Raw genomic sequence first — 21268 nt, 5'->3', positions numbered from 1 at the left:
TTAAAGTGTAATACGATCGTAAACTACTATGAATTTCAAACTTTCCGCCAACCCAACCAAAAATGTAGTAGGGTTGTACACACATAACAATTATATCGATACATTACGTCGTAATCGATTACTAAAACACAGTTCAATTTAAAAAATTAGATGAAAATAACGTCTATTAAAAAAGGTTACATTCAGCAAATGAACATTTACTATAAAATTTCATTATATATGTAAATTATGATCAGATTTTTAGAAATAAAGTATTTTGTTATAAAAAAAATATTTTATTTGTGTAGAGTTTAATCATTAGAGCTGACACATTGAAAGATCATCTGCAAAAGAGTTTTTTTGCTAGATATTATTTATTATCCAAGATAGTTGTAGATTCAAAAAACCTACTTATCTCTTTTCATTTCAAGAACCAAAAATTATAAACATACTGTGTATTGTTAGTAATTATTACTTTAAAAATATTTATTTTATTAATTTGTGCAATTGTTAATAAATATAAATCCTTGAAATATTTTTTCATCGGATTTATGAACGAGTATTAAATGTTGTATCGAGAGTTCACGAGTGCCAACATAACCACGCTGAATAGACGAGCACACCACTAAACGATGATGAAAGAAAATGAATGAAAAAAGCAAATGGCTGACTAAAATCGACGTTCTTGGTCCTAATATAAATCCGATGTAATTACATGAATTATGCGCTCTTCATGATTATGATTAGCGAAATAAGATTATATAAAGAGTAAAGAACTAAGATTAATATATATTACAGGCAGAAAGCCTTTTAAAATAAAGATATATCAGAAACTAATACCTTAGCTTACACAATTCGTACTAAATTGCAAAAATATTTATCGTGCGTGTGACGGACGCACGTCCGTTTATTACTCAGGTAAGTCCTTTTAATTTTCATTAATGTGCATGTGCTTGTGCAGTGCAGTGATTTGTTTATAATTTTTTTGGAATTATTAGAAACCGCGAGTGCTTACGACTGTTTTATTTTTAGAATTTATTGCAATTTAATTAATTCCCTCGATAATCAGTTGTTGTGTAGCCAATAAAGTGGTATTTATTATTTTAATTTACGATATCCTGAATTTATTTAGATGTACCTTCATAGTTTTTGTCTACGTGCTTATTTTTGCGGGTACAGTCAGCCATAATAATTAGTACTGCTTGACAATCACCGATCATGTATGTACTTTTATTTACATCAACTTTTGTGAAGTTTTGTAGGTATGTACTAACCATTCTTACTAATCTTTCTATACTTATATTTTGTTCTGTTGTATTTGTGTTTTGAGATGAACTTTGTTCAGCTTATTGCTTATCAATTTTATTTATGCTTTGATGTAGTGCAGCCATACATAATTCCTATCATTAAGAAGTTTCTTTTTATTATGTTTTAGTTGAAGTGATGTGAAGTGTCGACACAGGGCGGGGGCGCCGCCCCAGTCGACCATGGAGCGAGGCTACGATAAGAGGCATAGCAAACACCACAAGGACAAGCATAAGAAGCGGGCTCATAAAAAGCACAAGTCACACTCAGGTAGTTCGCATGATCCATCTTATGCTACAGTCAATTCTCATAAACCGCTTGTGGAATATTCTGATGTTAGCTCAGAGGCATTATCAGCTCCTGAGGCTGGCGAGATAGACAGTGAAACAAGCTCAATCAGCAGGCATATCGCTGATGACCTTGATAGAACGAGGAAGTCCCATTCCATCCGTACATTTGTAGATAACAAGACAATATCAGTGACAACAACAAGTCGTCGAGCTGCTGAAGAATATGTTCTGCGGGATGCGTCAGTGCCTAGGAAGAGACGTTCAGAGTATGACGAACGTGAACCAGACTTTGCTGACCATGGTAGTTTTAAGAAGAAAAAAGACAAGCGGAAAAAGGATAAGAAAAAGAAGAAGAAGAAATCAAAGAATAGGTCTAGATCAGCAAGCTTAGAGAGTGTATCTCCAGATGATATCATTCCTGAGGAGCCTCCCATGAGGCCAGTCACGCCACAGAGATACCAGCAGGTGCCTGTGAGTGAATGGGAGAAGGCATCTTCTCCATTGAGGAATGGGGGCTCATGTTCCCCTGTGTCTCCGTCGATGACGCCGCTGATGCGGCACGAGTCTCCACGACATCGAGCCTTCCCGAGGGAGCCATCATTACATCACAATGCCATGCCCTACTCGCCTCATCGAGACAGATCACCACCTCTCAGGTGAGTTTTCCTTTTCATTATTTTAAAATACCACATGGCTACTGGGTGTGTGGTTTAAAATTTCACTGAAGTTAATGAGTCATTACTATTAAACCTGTTAATTTTTGTGGTCACAGCCCATTAGCCTTGTGGTCTTTTTTTATGTAGAGAAGATAATGAATAGAGTGGTATTATAAGTTGGTAGGCGCATATGACGCGAGTCCTAATCTATATGCTATTAAAATATGACCTTTGGGGACCATAAGTAGGTTGACTATTCTCAATTTTTTATTGTGCTTATATCATAGATGTCTAATGTTGACTGACAACCATTTCTTTTATCACTAATGTGATGAGGTCTAGCTATTATGATATGAAAACATTTCATTATCTATTTGTCTAGTCTGTCTTGTTAGATATGTCGTTAATGTATTACTTTCTGTCATGTGCTTATTATTGTACTGATAATGGATGGATGGTTACTATGGTTTCCAGCCCCTCCTGGATGCCGGTCCATCATATTGCAAACTACTCTATACAGAGTAATTGTGATTTGTGAGTGAATTTTTAATGAGCATGAACTAATTGTCTTGTAGATAAAGTGTGTGAAATAGGTAATAATTAAATATTTATGCTTTAAAAAAATAGCAATGAACTGAGTGGAATGTCCCAATTAGAACAAGTTTAAAGTCTCGTAGCCTTATCAGGAGGTCTTAATTTTTTATGTTTATTTATCATATGATCAGCTTTTTTATTTTTCGAATCGCGATTACACAACATGCGTAAAAAATTTCAAGTTAGACGTAGTTTCTGTAGAAGTAGGCGTGGCCGCCTTGCTATTGCATGTCCTTAACTATTAGAACAAAACTAAATGCCTAGTTTATAGCCCACAATTGATTTTGAACAAAAAAAAGGATAACTGAATGCAGTTTTTTCGTGGCCTTGAGTTGAGCTTCTCTTTGTTGTCTAATTTTTTAATACTTTTATGCATATTGTTAGAAAGAACTTGAACGTTATCGTGCTTAAAAGCCTTTTAAAATATTTATAACTAGTTTAAATAATTCTTGGTCTGTGTGAAAGTAAATAGTGTTTATCAATTTCTTATCACGTTGTGTAAGACCCTATGAATCAACGCCCGGATATGGGTTATTGAGACTCGAACGACTTGTGACTTGACCATTATTGTGACGATATATTTAGATATCCACTATATTATGCCTGTAGCTAAATAACTAGCGGATAAATCTTGACGTACGTATCTTTCTATCAAATGTAGCAGTTAAACTAAGATAAACATAATCGGCTGTTGAAATCTTCGCTGAAAGTAGAGTATCTTGCATGAATGTTCTAAAGTACTACTATAATCAACCAAAATAATCACCATTCGTTACACATGCTGTATTTTAATTTGAGCACATTAATTATGATCCGAAAATAAAAGAACGTAATATCCATAAGTTTATTTTCCACACGTAGACAAGACACGCATGTGCTATATTTGAAAGTTAGTTCATTATGTTAGTAGTTATTAGATACATGCTTAGTTCTAGTTCAAAGTATAGAATTGAACGCGGTTTATGACAATGCAATTGTCCTTTGATACACAGCCGAAATGTTGGTGGTGCTGTTGATATGTCCACTTGGGCACCTGTGCCAGTTTCTTCAAGCAATAAAAAGCGTGATACAAAGTAAGTACAGGTACCTACTGTAGCTAGTTTAGTGCAACTTTCTCAATAAATATGTATTTTTATGACGATCGGTCACTTGTACAGTCTGTTAAAATCGGTTTTGTTTCACGAGGAACCGAATAATCTGCAATTAATTAAAACGAATCGCAATACTTAAACGTTTATCTTATCTTGGTGCACTGGCTTGTTTGAAAACATTACGACATTTCGAGTTAATTCGTTTGTGTCACGTTTTCAATATAAATAAATAATTACAATAATCGTACGTAGATTATGTAAAAACCCGCATATTTTGTCATTAGCTTTTAAATAATACTTAAACAATATCGGCGCTAAATCCAAATTATTTAAAAAGAAGTGTTGCAGCTAGGAAAAATTACAGCTTTGTTGATTTATGGGCCACACATTTCATCGGTTGTATAGCCAATATTTTTGGAGTAATAACTTTTATATAACTTTATTCCTAAACTTTAATACTTTTTATTCAAGGTCAAGTGGTTTTACATACAGCCATGTAGTTTTTGCATTAAGTAAAGTACTTAAAAGTTCCTTGTATGGGTTGTTTATCTTTTTACGCACGTTCTCTCTATCGACTGTGAGAAGTGGGTTACAATGAACTTGTAAATGGCTAGCACGTTTGTTTTCCACATGCATGAAATAAACTAGCGTCTTGACCAATCAAATCGGCAAATTATAATAAAGACCTATAAAAACACATATTATTTAAATAGTTTCTGATTTGCTAGTGGTATACGCTAGCTTTCCACCTTCGGATTCCCTTACGTGGAGCTTGGATTCTATTATTATGGTATTATGTATGATTATTGGGATAAAAATTTATGCTACTCCCTAAAAAGTTAACTTTTTCTACGGTAAAATAATGTATTCATTACTTTCGGAGGCTATTCAGTGCAAACAAACAATCAAATAGGTAATTCCTCTATATTTGAAAATAGTTCCTAGACGCGGTTTCGTGCTCTTTTCTTTAGTATCATAGCGTGACTTGAGATGATTATTGTATCTTATTCTTTTACACCTTAATAGTAGTTTCAGAGAGCGCAATCAAATAAACTGAACAACTTAATTAGGATAGGTTTATTAGGTAATTGTTTTGCTTAAATCAACCGTCAGTAGCGCCTTCATTGTTTAACAAACCGCTTTCCATCTTACTCTCATGAATTCATTGTTTTTTTAGTATAGTTTTTTTTCTTAATTCTTATTTACTACTTTGGTATATATTTAGTATTGATAAGTAGGCTAGCGTCGAACGCATGTTAACTTTATTTAAACTGTCGTTATATTTTCGACTTTGTCGTTTTGTTATAGAGTCGAAATTCTTGTGAGAATCTTATTGCACTCCTCTTTAAATACTTAATATTACAAAAAAAATCTATTAATTAAGCACATTTAATAATTAAGTATTTGCTCATATTTGTGTACGTTACGTAAAGATATTTTAGTACATAACTCTACCATACATCTCTCTTTTAAATATGTACTTTAGTGTTTATTGACGCCATAGTATGGCATATACCTAAGCGCATGTAGTTAATTAGCATAAGGAATATTTTACGAGACATTTGAGGTGCCTTTCACAGGCGTTCGTATGCGACACATATTCAAGTAGCTGAGGTTTCAGTATCTAATGAATATATTAGAATATTCTAGATACTCTCCTTGCAAGGATCGAAATGATTAATTCATTATATTGTGTTTAATTTACACAACAAACACCACGCTAGGTTTTGTAGAATTTTCTTAATTTACTTGCTATTAAGTCTCTGGTATGGCATTTGTCCAAAGAAAAGATAGATGGATCCTATGTCACCCAAAAGTCCTTTTATAAGTCGAACTTGTTTTTGCATATCACCTCCACTCCACTCGAAGTCAAAGCATTTATTTCAATTAATCCTAAATTAGGCACTTTTGAAACGTCAAATTGAATTGTCCGTCAGTCTGTCTGTACTGACAGACGACAGAAGCTAGGTGCTCGTTCCAAAGTGTAGTTTCGAATGGAGAAGAACGAGCAAGAAACTCCATCGTTACTCTTTTAAAAAAATAATCTTTCTGATACATTACTCGAAGTCTAGACCTGTTTTTTTTTCTTCCTGACTTCTCTGCTTACTCCCTAAACAATACGTGAATTAAAACGCATAGGTACAGTAAAATCCTACACTGACCTCCTTATTGAATCGTAAACGTAGTTATCGATAGTTTTAATAATGTACCTGTTCATTTGCAAATTGATTCTACCTACCTTTGTTAGGTACGTCTACTATAGAAGTACTTAGTTTTAAAAGTTAAAACCTGTGGTCCTATCGCTAGCTTTAGCTAACCTGCAAATTAAAGGCTGTCGTTTTACATGACAGTCGTTAGTAAACCTTATCGTATTACCATTGCGATGTTTCACAGAGATACAAGGGTCTCTCATTATTCCAACCACTGGAAAAATAAATTCGGTATTTGATTGTTCTGAAAGTGAGAATAAGTTAGTTACTGAAGTATACACGATTGAACCTGACCGATCTGAAGTGAGCTACAGGATATTGTTATCTTTAAGCTATTTTACTATATAAACTTGGCAAAAAATGCTGATAAACTTAACTATCCCTTTCTATTTCTAGTCCAGCATGTTGATGTTGTCTAATTAAGTACCTAGATAGTAATATTAAAATTTTCATATAATCTACTAATGTTACTTCCTTGTATGTCTACAGAAGGAGACAGAAGTCCACGACGCCGCACACGCCGTCAGTTCCGCCGTACCACGAGACGGTGACCATAGATTCGGACACGGAGGAATATGACCGCGGCCGCCGAGACTACTGGCACGAACAACATCGCTTGCAATCACCTATCATGGTGTCAGGTAATACGCATTGTAGGTATTGTTTTATGTTTCATTTGCATTTTTTATTTTCATTTTTAGACATATGCGTATATTTCGTGTGCCGAAAATTTATTGTATTAGAAGTAAATGGTGTATGGCATTATCTGAAGACTGGTTGATGAAAACCTTATTAGAATGACATAGTATTATACAGTCAGACAGATAGCACATGAAAAGTCAATCGACTTTCTGCCTTATACCTTAAAACATTACGTTGATTGTTTAAAATCTTATTTCTTTATTTTTATGTGTTGAAGACGTACGCATATGTCTAGAATGCTTCTTATTTCGTATATTTAATTGCTTTTTCGCAGTTTTCTGTTTGTTAGTTAGATTGTGTTAAAGAGTGGATTATTATTTATCTTTACTTAATGTCATGATCATTTAATTTTTATGTATGTGGCAAAAGGTTTACTGGCTCATCCTCTATTACATGGGGCTCTTAACATATATGGTGAAAAGTTGGTGACATTTCATATGTAGAGTTCTCTATATCTTTCCCGGGAAAAACAAAGCTTGATATTATGTTATGTATTTGACTATTTATGTATTGAGTGGTAAATAATAATTAGTATTTAACGAATTTATTCCATTTCATATGTTGGTAAATTTCATTGGTTGGTTTAATTATCATGGTTTTTTTTGTCTATTTTATTGATTTTTGCTGTTGAGAGGAACTTTAGAATTTATTAAATATACGATATTTTTATTCCTCTCGACAATCATAGATAGTCGTAGTAATAAATATGTAATTGTGTCTATGATTGACATTATCAACTGCGATGCCCTACTTGATAGGTGAAGGTCAAAAGAGGTCATCTTTAAAAACCTTGAACACAATTGATTGTTAACATATTAATAGATTTTTTCCTTAGACCCAGAGCTCAAGTTATTTGTTAGTACCTATTTTAGCACTTTACCTAACTTTGGAGGAATTTAAATCATGTTGTTAGATGTTCTTACTACATCTAGTTTGAATACAGGAAAGACATGAACTATTAAATGTAAACTCTAATAATCCTAAATCTTTCCTCTTTATGGAGCCAGATAAAAGCCATAATTTTACGAAAAATATTTTAGACTGTTGTTAGTAAGACATTACTTTCTAGTAAAAATACAGAATAAAACGCTTCATAGCTACAAAACCTAACCTTAAATACTCAAAATCTGCCATATCACCATAAATTCTTCCTCAGACTCTCCGGTCCACGAGGTGGTGCCACGCCCCCGCGACTACAGTCCGCGTCGCTCCCACCGACGCCGGAGTCCTCACCATCGGAGGCGGACACGATCCCGAGACCGGCACCGTGACAGGGACTTCAAAACTTCGCATCGGTATGATTTAGTCATTTTTGTTATGTTTATAAGTTGACTTATTTATGGAATGGGGTGGCAAGCGAGCAGACGAATCACCTGATAGTAAGCAATCGGCAGTAAGCAATTTCTAATAGGGAAATAATATCACATATTTCTTACATAAACCCATTTTACATTATGAGCATCTCGGCCTTGCCCTTCGAAGTTTAAAAGGTTTATATGGGGTAACTTAACAAGTTGTGTTTAATAGTGCCCACTAAAGGTTTCGTGATTATGTTGCCGATTGTGCCTTCTGGTATACTTTTTAATTTAGAAATAAACACTAACCATCTACTAGATCTGCTGGAATTACAGTTATATTGAGTCCAATTGTTGTCTGGTACCTGACTATCTGACATCCTGCAGGTAAGGATAGATAGACAAAATATTTTATGCTGGCGATAGTACACTTGGTGAGATTTTGATAAAGATTTAAAATAAAAAAGAAAGCAAGATTACACTGACCGAAAACAACAAAGATTTTGTATAAACTATTATATAACCTATATTTTGAACATACATACATAGTTACAATCCTCACCTTAAATTCTTAAATACACTTACTAAACATATATCTGCTTGCGCGTCCATATATGATTATACCTTTTACTAAACAACTCCGTTCATACGCAGGTCGCATAGCCGAAGCTCGCTGAAGCGGCGCCGTACTAGGTCGCGCAGCAGACGGCGTGGCTCCACGCAATCTCCGCCGCGACACCGCGCCAAACATAGGGAGCCGTCGCCCAGGGAACGACACAGGTATGTTTGTTTGTTTGTCTATCATATTTATATGTGCAGAGGATTTTCGTCGCTAGATTAAAGGGAAATTTAAGAAGTAATGATTGTATTGTGTGACTTAATGTATGAATGTGATGAAAGCTAAAGAAGTTAGTCAGGATCGTAGTAAGAAGCGTCTCTGTAGTGTCTGTTTATATTACGACCAGGTGATATGAAGGTGTAAGTTTATGTACATAATTATGTATGTGTGTGTAAAAGGTCGTGTGGTTTTCAGAATTAATGGGAAAGATGACAGGGTATAGGAAAAACTACTTATGTGTACGAAGCACAATCGGTTTGTGCTTGAAATGTAAACTCTAGAGTAATAAAAAGCAACGGTATGAAAAGCTGAGTAGTATCTTGGGTTCAAATCTTGGGACAGTGTAGTAAGCTAGGTTCTTCAATTAGGAGATTCTCATTTGTACAGTTTTTTGCACTTCCACCAACTCCAATTCACTCTTTTCTAAATTATACCTGGCTATTGATCCTTTTCACATCATCCCATCCAATTTCCATCTTAGTGCATTGTCTATAGAGTCACAAATCGAATAGTTTGTCAAAATGCTAGTTACATTTGTTTGGTTGAAAATATTAAATAAGATATTTTCTATTTCAATCAGACAAGGACGGCATCATCAACATCATTGGTAAATACTGTCATATTCATTTGTCATTACATACAGAATTATATTGTTTTGTAACAGTATTTATTTATTACTCAATTCTTCTGAAATTCAGTGTTGGTCAATAAAATTTCGAACACTTGAGCATGTCCCCCTTTTTGGGAAGTGGTTAAAAATAATAATTATGTAGGTTGAGCTATTACTGAGATTGATATAAATAGAAGATATTGCATGATTAAACAAAACTGATTTCTATGTGAAATTTTATTAGGAAACAGTAATTATTTTACATTTTGACACATCAGAGGGAAAAACCCTCTCTGAGATTCTGACTTGCTTTTTTCTCATTTGAGAATTGAAATCAATATATCATTGTTTCTCATTTCAATCAGCCGTACTGCTACTACTAAGGAAGTGGTTCAGGAAGTTATATGGTAATTACACTGTTATTCATACACTTTAACTAAGTTAAGGAACAACTTTATTTGTGAAACTGACCATAGGATAAGATGACCAAAATATATCAGGAAAATGAACAATAACTATGTACAGTTATGCAAATCGTAACACATAAGTCATTCAATATCTTAGGTTAACCTAAGATAGTGCATCATACCCACTGTAATTTCTGTGCATTTAAAGAGAACTGAATGAGCTCATATTTCATTGAACATCACATTAAATTATTCATCATTGTAGAAAATGCGCCATAACATCTAATTTCGTACTAACCTGCTCGAGTGGTGGACTCGTTACCGACGCATGGTTCGTTTGCCAGAGTCGGGCAAACATTTATTGAGTGTTTCGAAAAATCAAAAAATCAGTATGGTGACTGGAAGTGTGAGTGGAGAATGGATATATACCCTAAAATCCTGGAAAAAAAATCGTAAAGATAAATCACGATAGATCGACTTTTGAGAATTTCGTAAAGTCGAAACTCACAATCATTTTAACTCAGTTGGAAACGACTAAGGGACTCCATAGCTGGTGGAAAGTGGATGTTAAATTTATTATGTGTATGCTTATCCCTTCGGGGTATAAAAGGCTTGATGTTACTCTTTTACTATGTAAATTGCATGCATGTTGTATGTTTGTACGACACGGGAAGAAATCCCCGTGTGGCGTCTTATTTGAGGAATATATGTTACCAGTATCTATATTTTACAAAATATTGACCTATTGTAATCACCAATACAGGATCAAGCATGAGTCGCCGAGTCCCCCGACGATGCTGCAGCGGAAGATAGACTTCAAGGAGAAGATCAGTGACACCAGTCTGTTTGCTGAACTAGTCAAGGACAAGCACAAGAGAGCTAAGGTGAGAGCCCTACATCTTTTTAAATGGCGGGTAATGCACTGTATTTGGTCTGGTGTGGCGGATGTCCATTGACGGCGCTGATCACTTAACACCTAGTGACCCGTCTGTACATTTGTTCTAATCGGCCAATTGACTGCACGGTTGACCAGGTGGCTGGGCTACATGTTACAGTTGTAACATGTATCGGGTTCGATTCCCGCACAGAGCAACTCTTTGTGTGATCTACAAATTTCTGTTTCGAGTCTGGGTGTCATGTGTAGGTGAACTTATATGTTTGACGCAACCACTACATAGGAGAAAACCCTACGATGGGGCGGCTAAGTTAAAAAAAAGAAAGAAGAAAAATCTTATAGATTTCATCTTTTTTGTAGTCAAAGACTTATTTGTACTAATCTTCTCTGAGTTTAGGATTTAGTTAATCCCCCCTTATTAGTAATACTTTATTCATTATATCGTAAAGCGACAGCGAATTTCTAGTGTAATGTAAAGCAAATAAGCAGCCTTTGCGATTTTGTCAAAGTTAGTCATATTTTCTAACGTGTTTAAGTCACAGCTTTCATGTTGGTTCCTGGTAATATTTCCATTAAAGTCCAAATAGTAATTTTACAATATAGTATACCAGCTATATATGTCATAAATATTTATTTTAATACTGATTTCCATTACAGAAACTGCAGGAGATATTAAATCAGAAGGAAGAAGAGTCTCAGGGCGCATTGTCAAATACTACATCTATCAACAATCCTGAGATACTCACCATTGATGAACTCTCCAGCAATACTTGTGATAGTTCCACACAGGTTAGCCAAACGCTTCATTTATTTTTCCTAAATATTTAAAGTACTCAACTCACTTTTCTCCAGTTTTGAGACCTATGAAATAGGAGGCGTACCAATGCTGTGAACACTATTTGCATTGACATAATGTTGTATAGTAATTTCTAAAACATTTCTCAAGGTGTAAGAACATACAGTAACATTCAATTTGAATGTCTTCCAGCAATCTAACAAAGAGAATGGTGAGGCGACCCGTGAGGGCGGCGATGTGGTGGACATACCGATGCCGGGCGCGGAAGAAAGCGCGTCCAACCCGGGCCCCGCGGCGCCGCCAGCGGCCGGGCCTGCACCCGCGGCCGCAGCCCCCGCGGCGGTGACGGCGCCTCTGAACCCGCCGCCCGAGTTCGCGTCGTTCGGGCGCCAGGAGCCGGCGCCGCACGCTGCGTCCAACGGGGACGCGCCGCCACCGCCGCCACCACCTCCGCCGCCTGTTGAACCTCCTTCTAGCGAGGTTTGTGCATACTCTTTCATTCTTCATATTATTCAAAATACTATCTGAATTCATAATAGCCTTTTTTAATTTGTTAATTAAACTGTAATAAGTCATAACTAGCTGCATATCAGCGCCGTAAACTCCAGCCTGGAGCAAATACATAAACTTTATTTTTTTCTTCTAAATAACTCATTTTGCATTTCTGTTTCTCTAGCCACAGAAATCAAAGAGTCCAGCAGTGTCCCCGCCGCCGGTGCCCCCGCAGCCCCCGCTGCCCCGCGGCAGTGTAGTAGACGCGGCCTACTACCAGAACTCCCAGCCCGCTACACACAAACCCAAGAGTCTCACCAAGCTGCCTATGCCGCCTAATACACAGGTACTTGCTTATTTCATGGCCTTGATGGAAGCAGTCTTATTTAGCAAGATTTTATTTATAATTTCGTTAATCCAAAACAGTTGTTCATATCTCTGCAAAGCATGGTCAACATTGTTCCTATATTTTTCCCTGAATTTCTCATTTAGAATATTATATTATATTCGATAAGCGAAAAACATACTTCGATTTTAATTTGTCATTATTTCATCTTCTATCGCGTTTCTTTCAGGTTGAGGACCTGAAGACATTAGTGAATGAGAGTCCACTAAGCACACCGTCTCCATCTCCCGTCAAAAAACCAGAGAAACCGAAACGAACTGGCATCATGAACCTACCAATGCCACCTGGTAAGTATCTGATAATTTTCTTTATGCAATCATTGCTAAATAGTTTATGTTAGAAGCTTTTAGTAGTTTTATATTTTACTGCATGTTAATAAATCGCATGAAATTATATTATTGGGGTCCATTAAAGAAAGTTTGAAATCTAAAGTTATGTTGAGTGACATTCTTGGGAATACTAACAAATACTAATTCCATCATTACCATCACCACCATCCATTACAAAAAAAAAACAAACTAAAAAATATCATTTTGAAAACTTAACCATGTCATTGCATTGCTGCAATCTGGATTATAATGATTACTTAAATGTATATACGCTTTTATACTAACGCTTTTTTAATCATCATATGTTTGTGTGACTAACATTTGAACAAAAATACTAACGGTATACATTAAAACTACGGGCATTACAGTGATCCCTGGCTCGGAGGAGTTATCGGGCGACGAACTGGACGGAGGCACTCCGCCGCCCGCGTCGCGCCGCGACCAGTACTCGCATGTGTTTAGTAATAGGAAACATGCCAGGGATAATGTAAGTGATCATTTTTACCTTATTTCTACAGTTACTGTTAGATAACATATTTAGGACTTAAGTACTTTATATAAGATACATAATAGCATTTAGGCTGGAATTTATTGTCTGATTACTCTGAAAAAAAACACCGAAAGAAACTCTGAGATTAAATTTTAAAGACCGATTTGTGTCTATCGCTATCGAGAGTAAAATAAATTATTTAAAATTTTGTATTTCACAGTCTGGTTCGAAGCTAAAGAGGCCACGTATCTTGAAACGTCGCGGGTCCAAGGTGGTGCCTGTGGCGACGCCCACGCATCACGCCAAGGACTGGGGAGAGAAGTGCGTCGATGGCTTCCAGGTAAACTTTACTTTCTTCTTGAAACTTTGTTATATCATTATTATCAGCATATCAGCCACAAGACGTCAACTGCCTTACATAGGCCTTTCCCAATGACTTTCAGATAGGTTTAAAGCAACCTACATCTAGCGGCTCCCAGACAACTCAATTGGGTTATCCCACTCTGTTGGTGGATATTCTATTCTGACTTAACTATCAACACATAAAGTAACCGTCACGAGAAGCTATAAATTATGTAAACAAACATCTTTTACTAAGTAAACATTTTATACGGCGAGATAATAATAACTTGAACATATTCAATCGACATGAAATATAGACGGGTTATATGAAAGTAACAACCTATTTAATTTAGTCAAATTATATTTTAACGACGCAAAGCGCTATCGTTTGTGTTTCTTGGTACCGGAACGCGTCCGTCGCAGGGATTGTAAACTATCAGGACGTCATTTTGAAATAAACAGTCATTCGAGTTTCGAATGCTTACGAGTTTGTTTCATTGCTTTGCATATATCGCGGATCTGGTTGTTATTGTTAATTTTGTTATTGTTTCGTTATTACTTTTTACTTTTACGTTGTGAACTCCTGAACACATGTTTACAAAATTTATAGCTTCTCGTGACGGGGACTTTAGTTGTTCTGTTTTTATGAAAATATTTTTTACTGTAATATGTTTAAAAGCACAATAAATACAACAAAACATTTTGATATGCTTCAGGTTATCACCCAAATTGGAGAAGGTACATACGGGCAGGTGTATAAAGCACGGGATAAGAACACGGGCCAACTGGTGGCGCTGAAGAAAGTGCGGCTGGAGAACGAGAAGGAAGGGTTCCCCATCACTGCGGTGCGGGAGATCAAGATATTGCGCCAGCTCAACCATAAGAACATTGTCAACTTGCGGGAAATTGTCACTGATAAACAGGATGCTATGGACTTCAGGAAGGTTAGTGATAACCACATGTTACTTGAAAACTATCATAAAATATTCTTCTATGAAACAGTCACTTTTTCTACTCTGTTTGTTATGTAGATGTTTGTCCTAAGGCTTTTAAGGACTATCGTTACCCTAAGATTGGCTCGAGTTTCCTTCATAGTCGTTCATAAAAGTTTTATTATCTTCTACTAAATTATTATAATATTACTTACAATTTCTTCTAGGACAAAGGTTCATTCTACTTAGTATTTGAGTACATGGACCATGACTTGATGGGTCTGCTGGAATCTAAGATGGTGGACTTCACGGAGTCTCACAACGCGTCGATAATGCGCCAGCTACTGGACGGGCTGGCTTACTGTCATAGGAAGAACTTCCTGCATCGGGACATCAAGTGCAGTAATATACTGATGAACAATAAGTGAGTTTGTATTTCTTTTGGCTGTTCTTCTTTGCTTCTAAGTTGTGTTTTGCATAGCCGTGTAAACTTGCTAATAGGGAAATTAATTGTTAGTTCTTATTCAAGTCCAATCAATCTGAAGTCAGGAACAGCTGTACAGATTGAGCAATAACTATATACTGTAGTTAACCTATATAATATAATACTATGTATAAGAAATTCTTGTGTCTAATTCTATTTCACTTCACTCTACCTATTGTTGTGGAAGTATGAATTGCAAATTAAAATATGTTTTGTCCCAGGGGCGAGGTGAAGCTAGGCGACTTTGGTCTGGCGCGGCTATGGTCCGCGGAGGATCGAGCGCGGCCGTACACCAACAAGGTGATCACGCTCTGGTACCGGCCGCCCGAACTATTACTGGGGGAGGAGAGATATGGACCGGCCGTCGATGTATGGTCCATGGGGTGTATACTCGGGGAACTATTCCTCAAACACCCACTCTTCCAGGTAAATATCTTGTACTTTAATCGTTCTAGTGTTAATAATATATTTTTCTATAGCTGTTTGCTTCAAGGAATGAGTAAGATGTTTTATTCTTTATTGAAAGTCGGGAAAGGAGGCATGTGCACTACCTTTCGTCGTTTTATTTGTAGTTCCATTGCATACGCGATTGTAAATGGTAACCATGTGGATTGTGTAGCGAGTAAAGTATGTGATTGACCGGGTGTCTGGTGTTGCAGGCCAACATGGAGATGATGCAGCTGGAGATGATCTCCCGCGTGTGCGGGACGCCGGTGCCGGGCGTGTGGCCCAACGTGGTGAACCTGCCCCTGTGGCACACGCTGCGCCCCAAGAAGTTCCACAAGCGCTGCGTCAGGGAACACTTCGCCTTCATGCCGCCGCAGGCTCTGACGCTGCTCGACCGAATGCTGGAGCTGGACCCCGACAAGAGGATCACCGCCGAGGATGCTCTGAAAAGCCCCTGGTTGAAGAATGTGGTGCCAGAGCAGTGAGTTGTTTGACTTTGTTTGTTTGGCTTGGCACCGTAGGCGCGATGATCACTAACGGTACCGTTACTGATGATCTTAGGCTCACTGAGCCTAGTTGCCAAGTACTACGTAGCATATGGACGTTGCGACTTTAACACCTCTTATGTGTTTATATTGGCAAAACTACTTTTTATACTTGTCTTTTTGACAATTTGAAACTCGATCGAGTATAAATACTCACATGTGTATACACATATTTAATTATTATCTGTTTATCAATTTCCATATCAAAAATGTGCCTAATAAAATATTGGTGCTTAAAATATCTTGTGTCGATGCGACACATGCTAGTTTCTAGATCTATGGGGCCTTGGGTAATCATTAATGGAGCTAAATCTAAATATCTCATGTGCATTGAAGGCTGAAAATGCGTTATGCGGCTCTAAAATGTAATTTATTGTTACATTATAAAAGTTAATTTTAAGTATAATTTTATATATAGGAGGTCTTAAAGTGGCAACGATAATATGTGTACATATGCTACATGACGTGGGTTCGATTCCTGCTACACTACTACTAATATATAGAATGCCTATGGACTAACACTATCATATATTGTGATAGCTTATCTTCTAGTAATAAGTGTTACATTAAAGCAATATAAATGAACTCCTTACTGGCAAGTATGAAAGTATTGAAGGGGCTGTCGTCGAATACCACATCTGTTGTGAAAGATTACACAATAAGCCAAGTTATGTTAACCTTATACACTGTTTTATAAATATTTATGCATCCCATTTCTATGTGTTAGTTATAAGCTTCCATCATTTGTCATCCTATCATCTGTATATGTGACATTGTACATTGTGTATCACAGCGGGGACTGAAGGCGACTTCAGATCATGTCATCATCACTCATATATCCGTATTGTACTAGCAAACTGTTCGCGCCTACAGCATACTAATAGTATACTATACTATACTTATTGATGATGAACGACTATGAACTGCTTGAATTAAGTCGAATGCATGGCTTTTCCAATAACATGGGATGATGTATGACACTGAGATATCATGAGTGATTGATTATAGAATTAAGTTAAGGTTTGCGCAAAGGAATTTCTGTTTGCGCAATGTTATGCGCAAAGTAAGACTCAGTAGTGCGCAAATAGCGCAGTAAGTTTTGCTTATTAATTCCTTCGCACAAGCCTCGTAGTGCCTGGTAAATAGGTTGAATTGTGTTAGGGTAAAGACCTAATATGCTAACTTATCCCTATAGTTATACCAGTTGGGATTATCAAACCTCGTGAGTATTGATTATATGTATATTGTTCAGGTTTATTTTTTTTATTTGCGATCTGTTTCTGACTGTGGCAATGAGTACTTAGACCCTTATGAGGAGTGAATGAGTGTAATCATGTGGAAATAGATGTGTCTCATCCAGCTATATTATTCCAGGACCACGTTACGGTCCATGAATGTGTGCCCAGAAACAGTTGCTTCTTACAAGGCAGTGGGCTCTGAAATAATGAATGCCAAACTGTGAATTGTGTGTGTACTCGCTCATCTAAAAGGAATATCGAGTAAAGGTTTCCTTCTAAGGATTGTTTGCTCTACTACAGCATTCACAAGCCTGCCAGATAATTCGGCGTTTTCATGCTTTGCGTATTTGTAAGTAATTAACTAGATATAGAACTAATTAAGCGAATCACTTTCCAGGATGCCTGCGCCTGAGCTTCCGACGTGGCAGGACTGCCACGAGCTGTGGTCGAAGCAGCGCCGGCGCCAGCAAAGGGAACAGGACCACACGCAGGGCAAGAAGCCTTGCGGGTACGGCGACGACCAACCCAAAAATGACAACCAAGACTACAAAAGTGAGCCTTACAAATCTGAAAGTGGTTTCAAGCCCACCGAGCCCGCGCAAGAGGCTGTGGGACAAGTGAAATAGTATAGACTACATTGTAAAAGATACTTTCGCAAAAGAAAGAAACGGTGCTTATATTAGACCAATTGACTATGTGATCTAGTTTAACTTGTTGCCTGTGGAGTGTCGTGACGATGTGTGGGTTCCGTGCGAGTGCGGTAATGTGCCTAGTCTAATGTTTAGCTTCAATCTCATGTACGATTAGCTCGTAAGGTGAAGGCTGTGTTCTTCAAGAAACTTTAGCACTATGCTATGCTTCTTGCACAATTTACGAATATTCAGTACAAAATTTAACAACCGAATCTGATCTGCTAATGTGGGATTCAGAGAGGTTTCGTCTGAATAAACTTTATTAGTAAGTTCTTAGTAAAGTGAATCTTATCAAAATTGAATTTCGCAAAGTTTGTAAAGGTGCGGAACCCTGTGTAGCAATTTAATTTATTGCGTTGTATGTAACGCGTACCAAAACGTATGATATATTGTAGTAACCAAAGTATCGCATAGCGCTAGTTACCCTCGGACGGATGTCAGGCGTCCTGTGCATATGTATGTAAATAATGTAAACTAGAATAATTTTAAATAAGAACAGTTAATTTTATTTCAATTTTAGCGAAATAACTTGTTTTATTTTTGTTAAGAATCCTTGAGAGTGTAGCAATACTGTTTGACGGTTGGCAACACTATTTTACTTCCATGATTATGAAGCTGGTAACTCACAGTTCCCTGCCAAGTCAGTAAAGCAGCACTAGGTGCCTTTATATGCAGAGTACAAAGTGATCTCTTTAATATTCTTCTTGCCAACATTTCTCCTTATCCAGTTGGTCGGCAGCTTGTTCCTTTGTCAGAGCTTTCTAGAGCCAAAAGGTTGCCAGCCAAAATATATCCAAATTCGTGTTGCCAAAATAAAATGCAAGAAAAGGTTATTTATATATCCCCACTTCCACTATGTAAGACCATGTGCGCCTTATAGAATCAGAAAAAAGTCCAATAGTAACTGCCATTTAGCGTAATTATTGGAAAACACCTACTTTAATAACAAACTTGATTGAATATTGAATTTAGTAGATATTTGATACAGCTGACAGTTTATGGATATTTAAATCCTAAAACTATGTAACGAGAATTTGCTATTGCAATGTAAATTGCATAACTTTTATTCAGTATAATATACAGGGTCGAAGGGACAACGTGGCTTTAAACTCAAGCCTTTAGCTTCAATACAATTCTGAATTCCTCAGTTCTTACATTTTAAAGTTGCTTTTATATGAAAGTCGTATATCCTACCTAAATATTTATATACTTATATCAAAATAACCTTTCGACTTAGGCCCTAGAAATTCATCATATCTAAGATAGGAAGAAATAAGTGGAATAAAGGTTTAGGATACGAATGAAATATTTAATTAATTGAAAGTCGGCGATGCAGCTTGTAGAAGCTGTACTTGTATAGGGACAAAAGTCCATCATGTTAAATGTCTCCTTCATTTGAAGTACTTTTAGTCTTGTGTATGTTATCAATGTCGACTACTGACAGACAGAAATAATCCCTAAGGACTTGCCTCTGAGCAGGTTTTAATATTTGTCATAGTTTTTATACTTTTGTCATTGTAAAGACTTTTCGGTATCATCGATGTACGAAGAGATGAACCTTTCTATGTGAAGTGATTAGCGTATCGCTATCTCTGTCATTCTTATTTGTTAGTCACGTTCTCTGCTCAGTCCGTGGTACACCAAAAGTTATAATCGTGTTAAGCAATTCTGTGTTCTTCAAGATATAGCACTTTGGTGTTGTGTTGACTCTGTAAATGTAAGACAGTGTTAGCCGAGAGTCGTGTGATTGTGTATATTATGGAATTGAGTTGTTTTCATGTTTCATTGTTTCGCGTAATTTTATACATTTAATGTTAGGTTCTTGTTGGGTCTCGATCGTGTAGGTGATTTTGGGCGATATGGATAATGCGGTAGATGTAACAAGATCGTAATTGAATGACACGTGCTATGAAAGAAGCGGCAAGTCCGAATTCTAATGAAATATTTATTTAAAGTATTTAACACTTAACTTATTTTGAAAAGATCAATATTTTATTGCTTCTTTGTATTTATTATGTTAGTCTTAACTCGACAATGTGTATTCATATCGCTCTCAATTCGAATATTAGGTCCTAACTAGCAATAATATCGGACCCGACTTAGTTGGCATTTATATTACATAAGCGTGTATGTATATTGGTGAGTTCCAAGCGCCTGCCAGGGCAGTATGCATCTAGTAAATATAATAATATATATCATGTTGTTTGTTCACAAATATTATGATCAGATGTAAAGGTTATCGTTAGGAGCAGCATTATTTTTTTAAAACAATGTCTTGTAAATAAGCGTATGTCCTAAAATATATTGCGTTTTCCAACAACGTATCTTCCATGAATTAGTTGATGTGTATATAAAATAGAATATATTTCCCTGCATTTTAAAAACAATATTGTTTCTCGTGTCAAGAAAGCGAAGGTTTGCACTGGAAACTTGCTACTATTTATATATATAAATGTACTGATAAATAAAATAAATACATGTGTCTTAGATGAATCTAGCTTCAGTTTAGCTATTGTACATAATAAAATATATAAATATGACATTAACCCGTATGACTGTATAAAATATGTTAGACGTAGTTGACATATGGTGTAAATTTTCGCTTGTCTTGACCCAGGTATCGGCTGCAAGGTCGCCGACTGAAAGACTAAGTTTCCTTGTATTATACTAGATGTAAGACCGCGATGTCCATCGTGAATAATCCGGAGTTTCGGAGATAATCGTCGTTTTTTATACTTTGTATGGTGTGCTTATGGTACAATTTGATCTTATCGTTTGTAAAAATTATGTGGATAGCTGGTCATTCAAGTTTTTTGAAGAATTGAGATGTAAATGTTCTTGTAACTTTGTTTGGATCTCCGTCCAGAGAAACATAAGTATTATGTGATGTATGGACGGAATTAAATATCTCTTTTGGAACTGTGTATTTATAAACAGTTGGGAATATAATTAATCAATTTTTCGGATCAGTTTCTTTAAGAGCTGTCCTCTGGTAATGTTTTGTTTTAAAGTAAGACTGAAGTAGGGCGGGAACAGACGATTGTCTGTCACTGTAACTCTGGATTGTTGTTATCACATTTTATGATAATAATAATTGTAAAAATGTACCTAATGTTTTTTTTAAATAATTATACTACGATGAAATATGATACTGCATATTATTTCAAATAACACCATTTTCTACTTATGATACAAATAAGGTT

The 21268-nt window shown here is 36.3% G+C and overlaps 1 protein-coding gene across 8 annotated transcripts; it reads left to right on the top strand.

Annotated features, from left to right (window-relative positions):
- Positions 1–606: 606 nt before the first annotated feature.
- LOC118269339 (cyclin-dependent kinase 12) lies at positions 607–21214 on the top strand. 8 transcript variants are annotated; one of them, XM_050699667.1, is made up of 19 exons: positions 607–897; positions 1415–1554; positions 1747–2230; positions 2705–2764; positions 6615–6778; positions 7984–8122; positions 8777–8902; positions 10741–10861; positions 11530–11661; positions 11861–12148; positions 12345–12506; positions 12736–12854; positions 13256–13382; positions 13606–13725; positions 14444–14671; positions 14887–15083; positions 15365–15569; positions 15803–16071; positions 17771–21214. In XM_050699667.1, exons 2-19 carry the CDS (start codon positions 1467–1469, stop codon positions 17997–17999), a joined length of 3258 nt encoding a protein of 1085 aa, XP_050555624.1. In that variant the 5' UTR covers positions 607–897; positions 1415–1466; the 3' UTR covers positions 18000–21214. The 8 variants fall into 8 exon arrangements, with proteins under 8 accessions (XP_050555624.1, XP_050555613.1, XP_050555612.1 ...); XM_050699656.1 differs by having other exon boundaries at positions 1415–2230; positions 6615–6766; XM_050699655.1 differs by having other exon boundaries at positions 1415–2230; positions 12736–12853; positions 13264–13382.
- The last annotated feature ends 54 nt before the right edge of the window (positions 21215–21268 follow it).

This window comes from Spodoptera frugiperda, chromosome 2 (assembly GCF_023101765.2).
Source record: "Spodoptera frugiperda isolate SF20-4 chromosome 2, AGI-APGP_CSIRO_Sfru_2.0, whole genome shotgun sequence".
Classification (NCBI taxonomy): domain Eukaryota; kingdom Metazoa; phylum Arthropoda; class Insecta; order Lepidoptera; family Noctuidae; genus Spodoptera; species Spodoptera frugiperda.
Note: the sequence above shows the minus strand (reverse complement) of the source record. Positions and strands in the feature narration are given on the sequence as shown.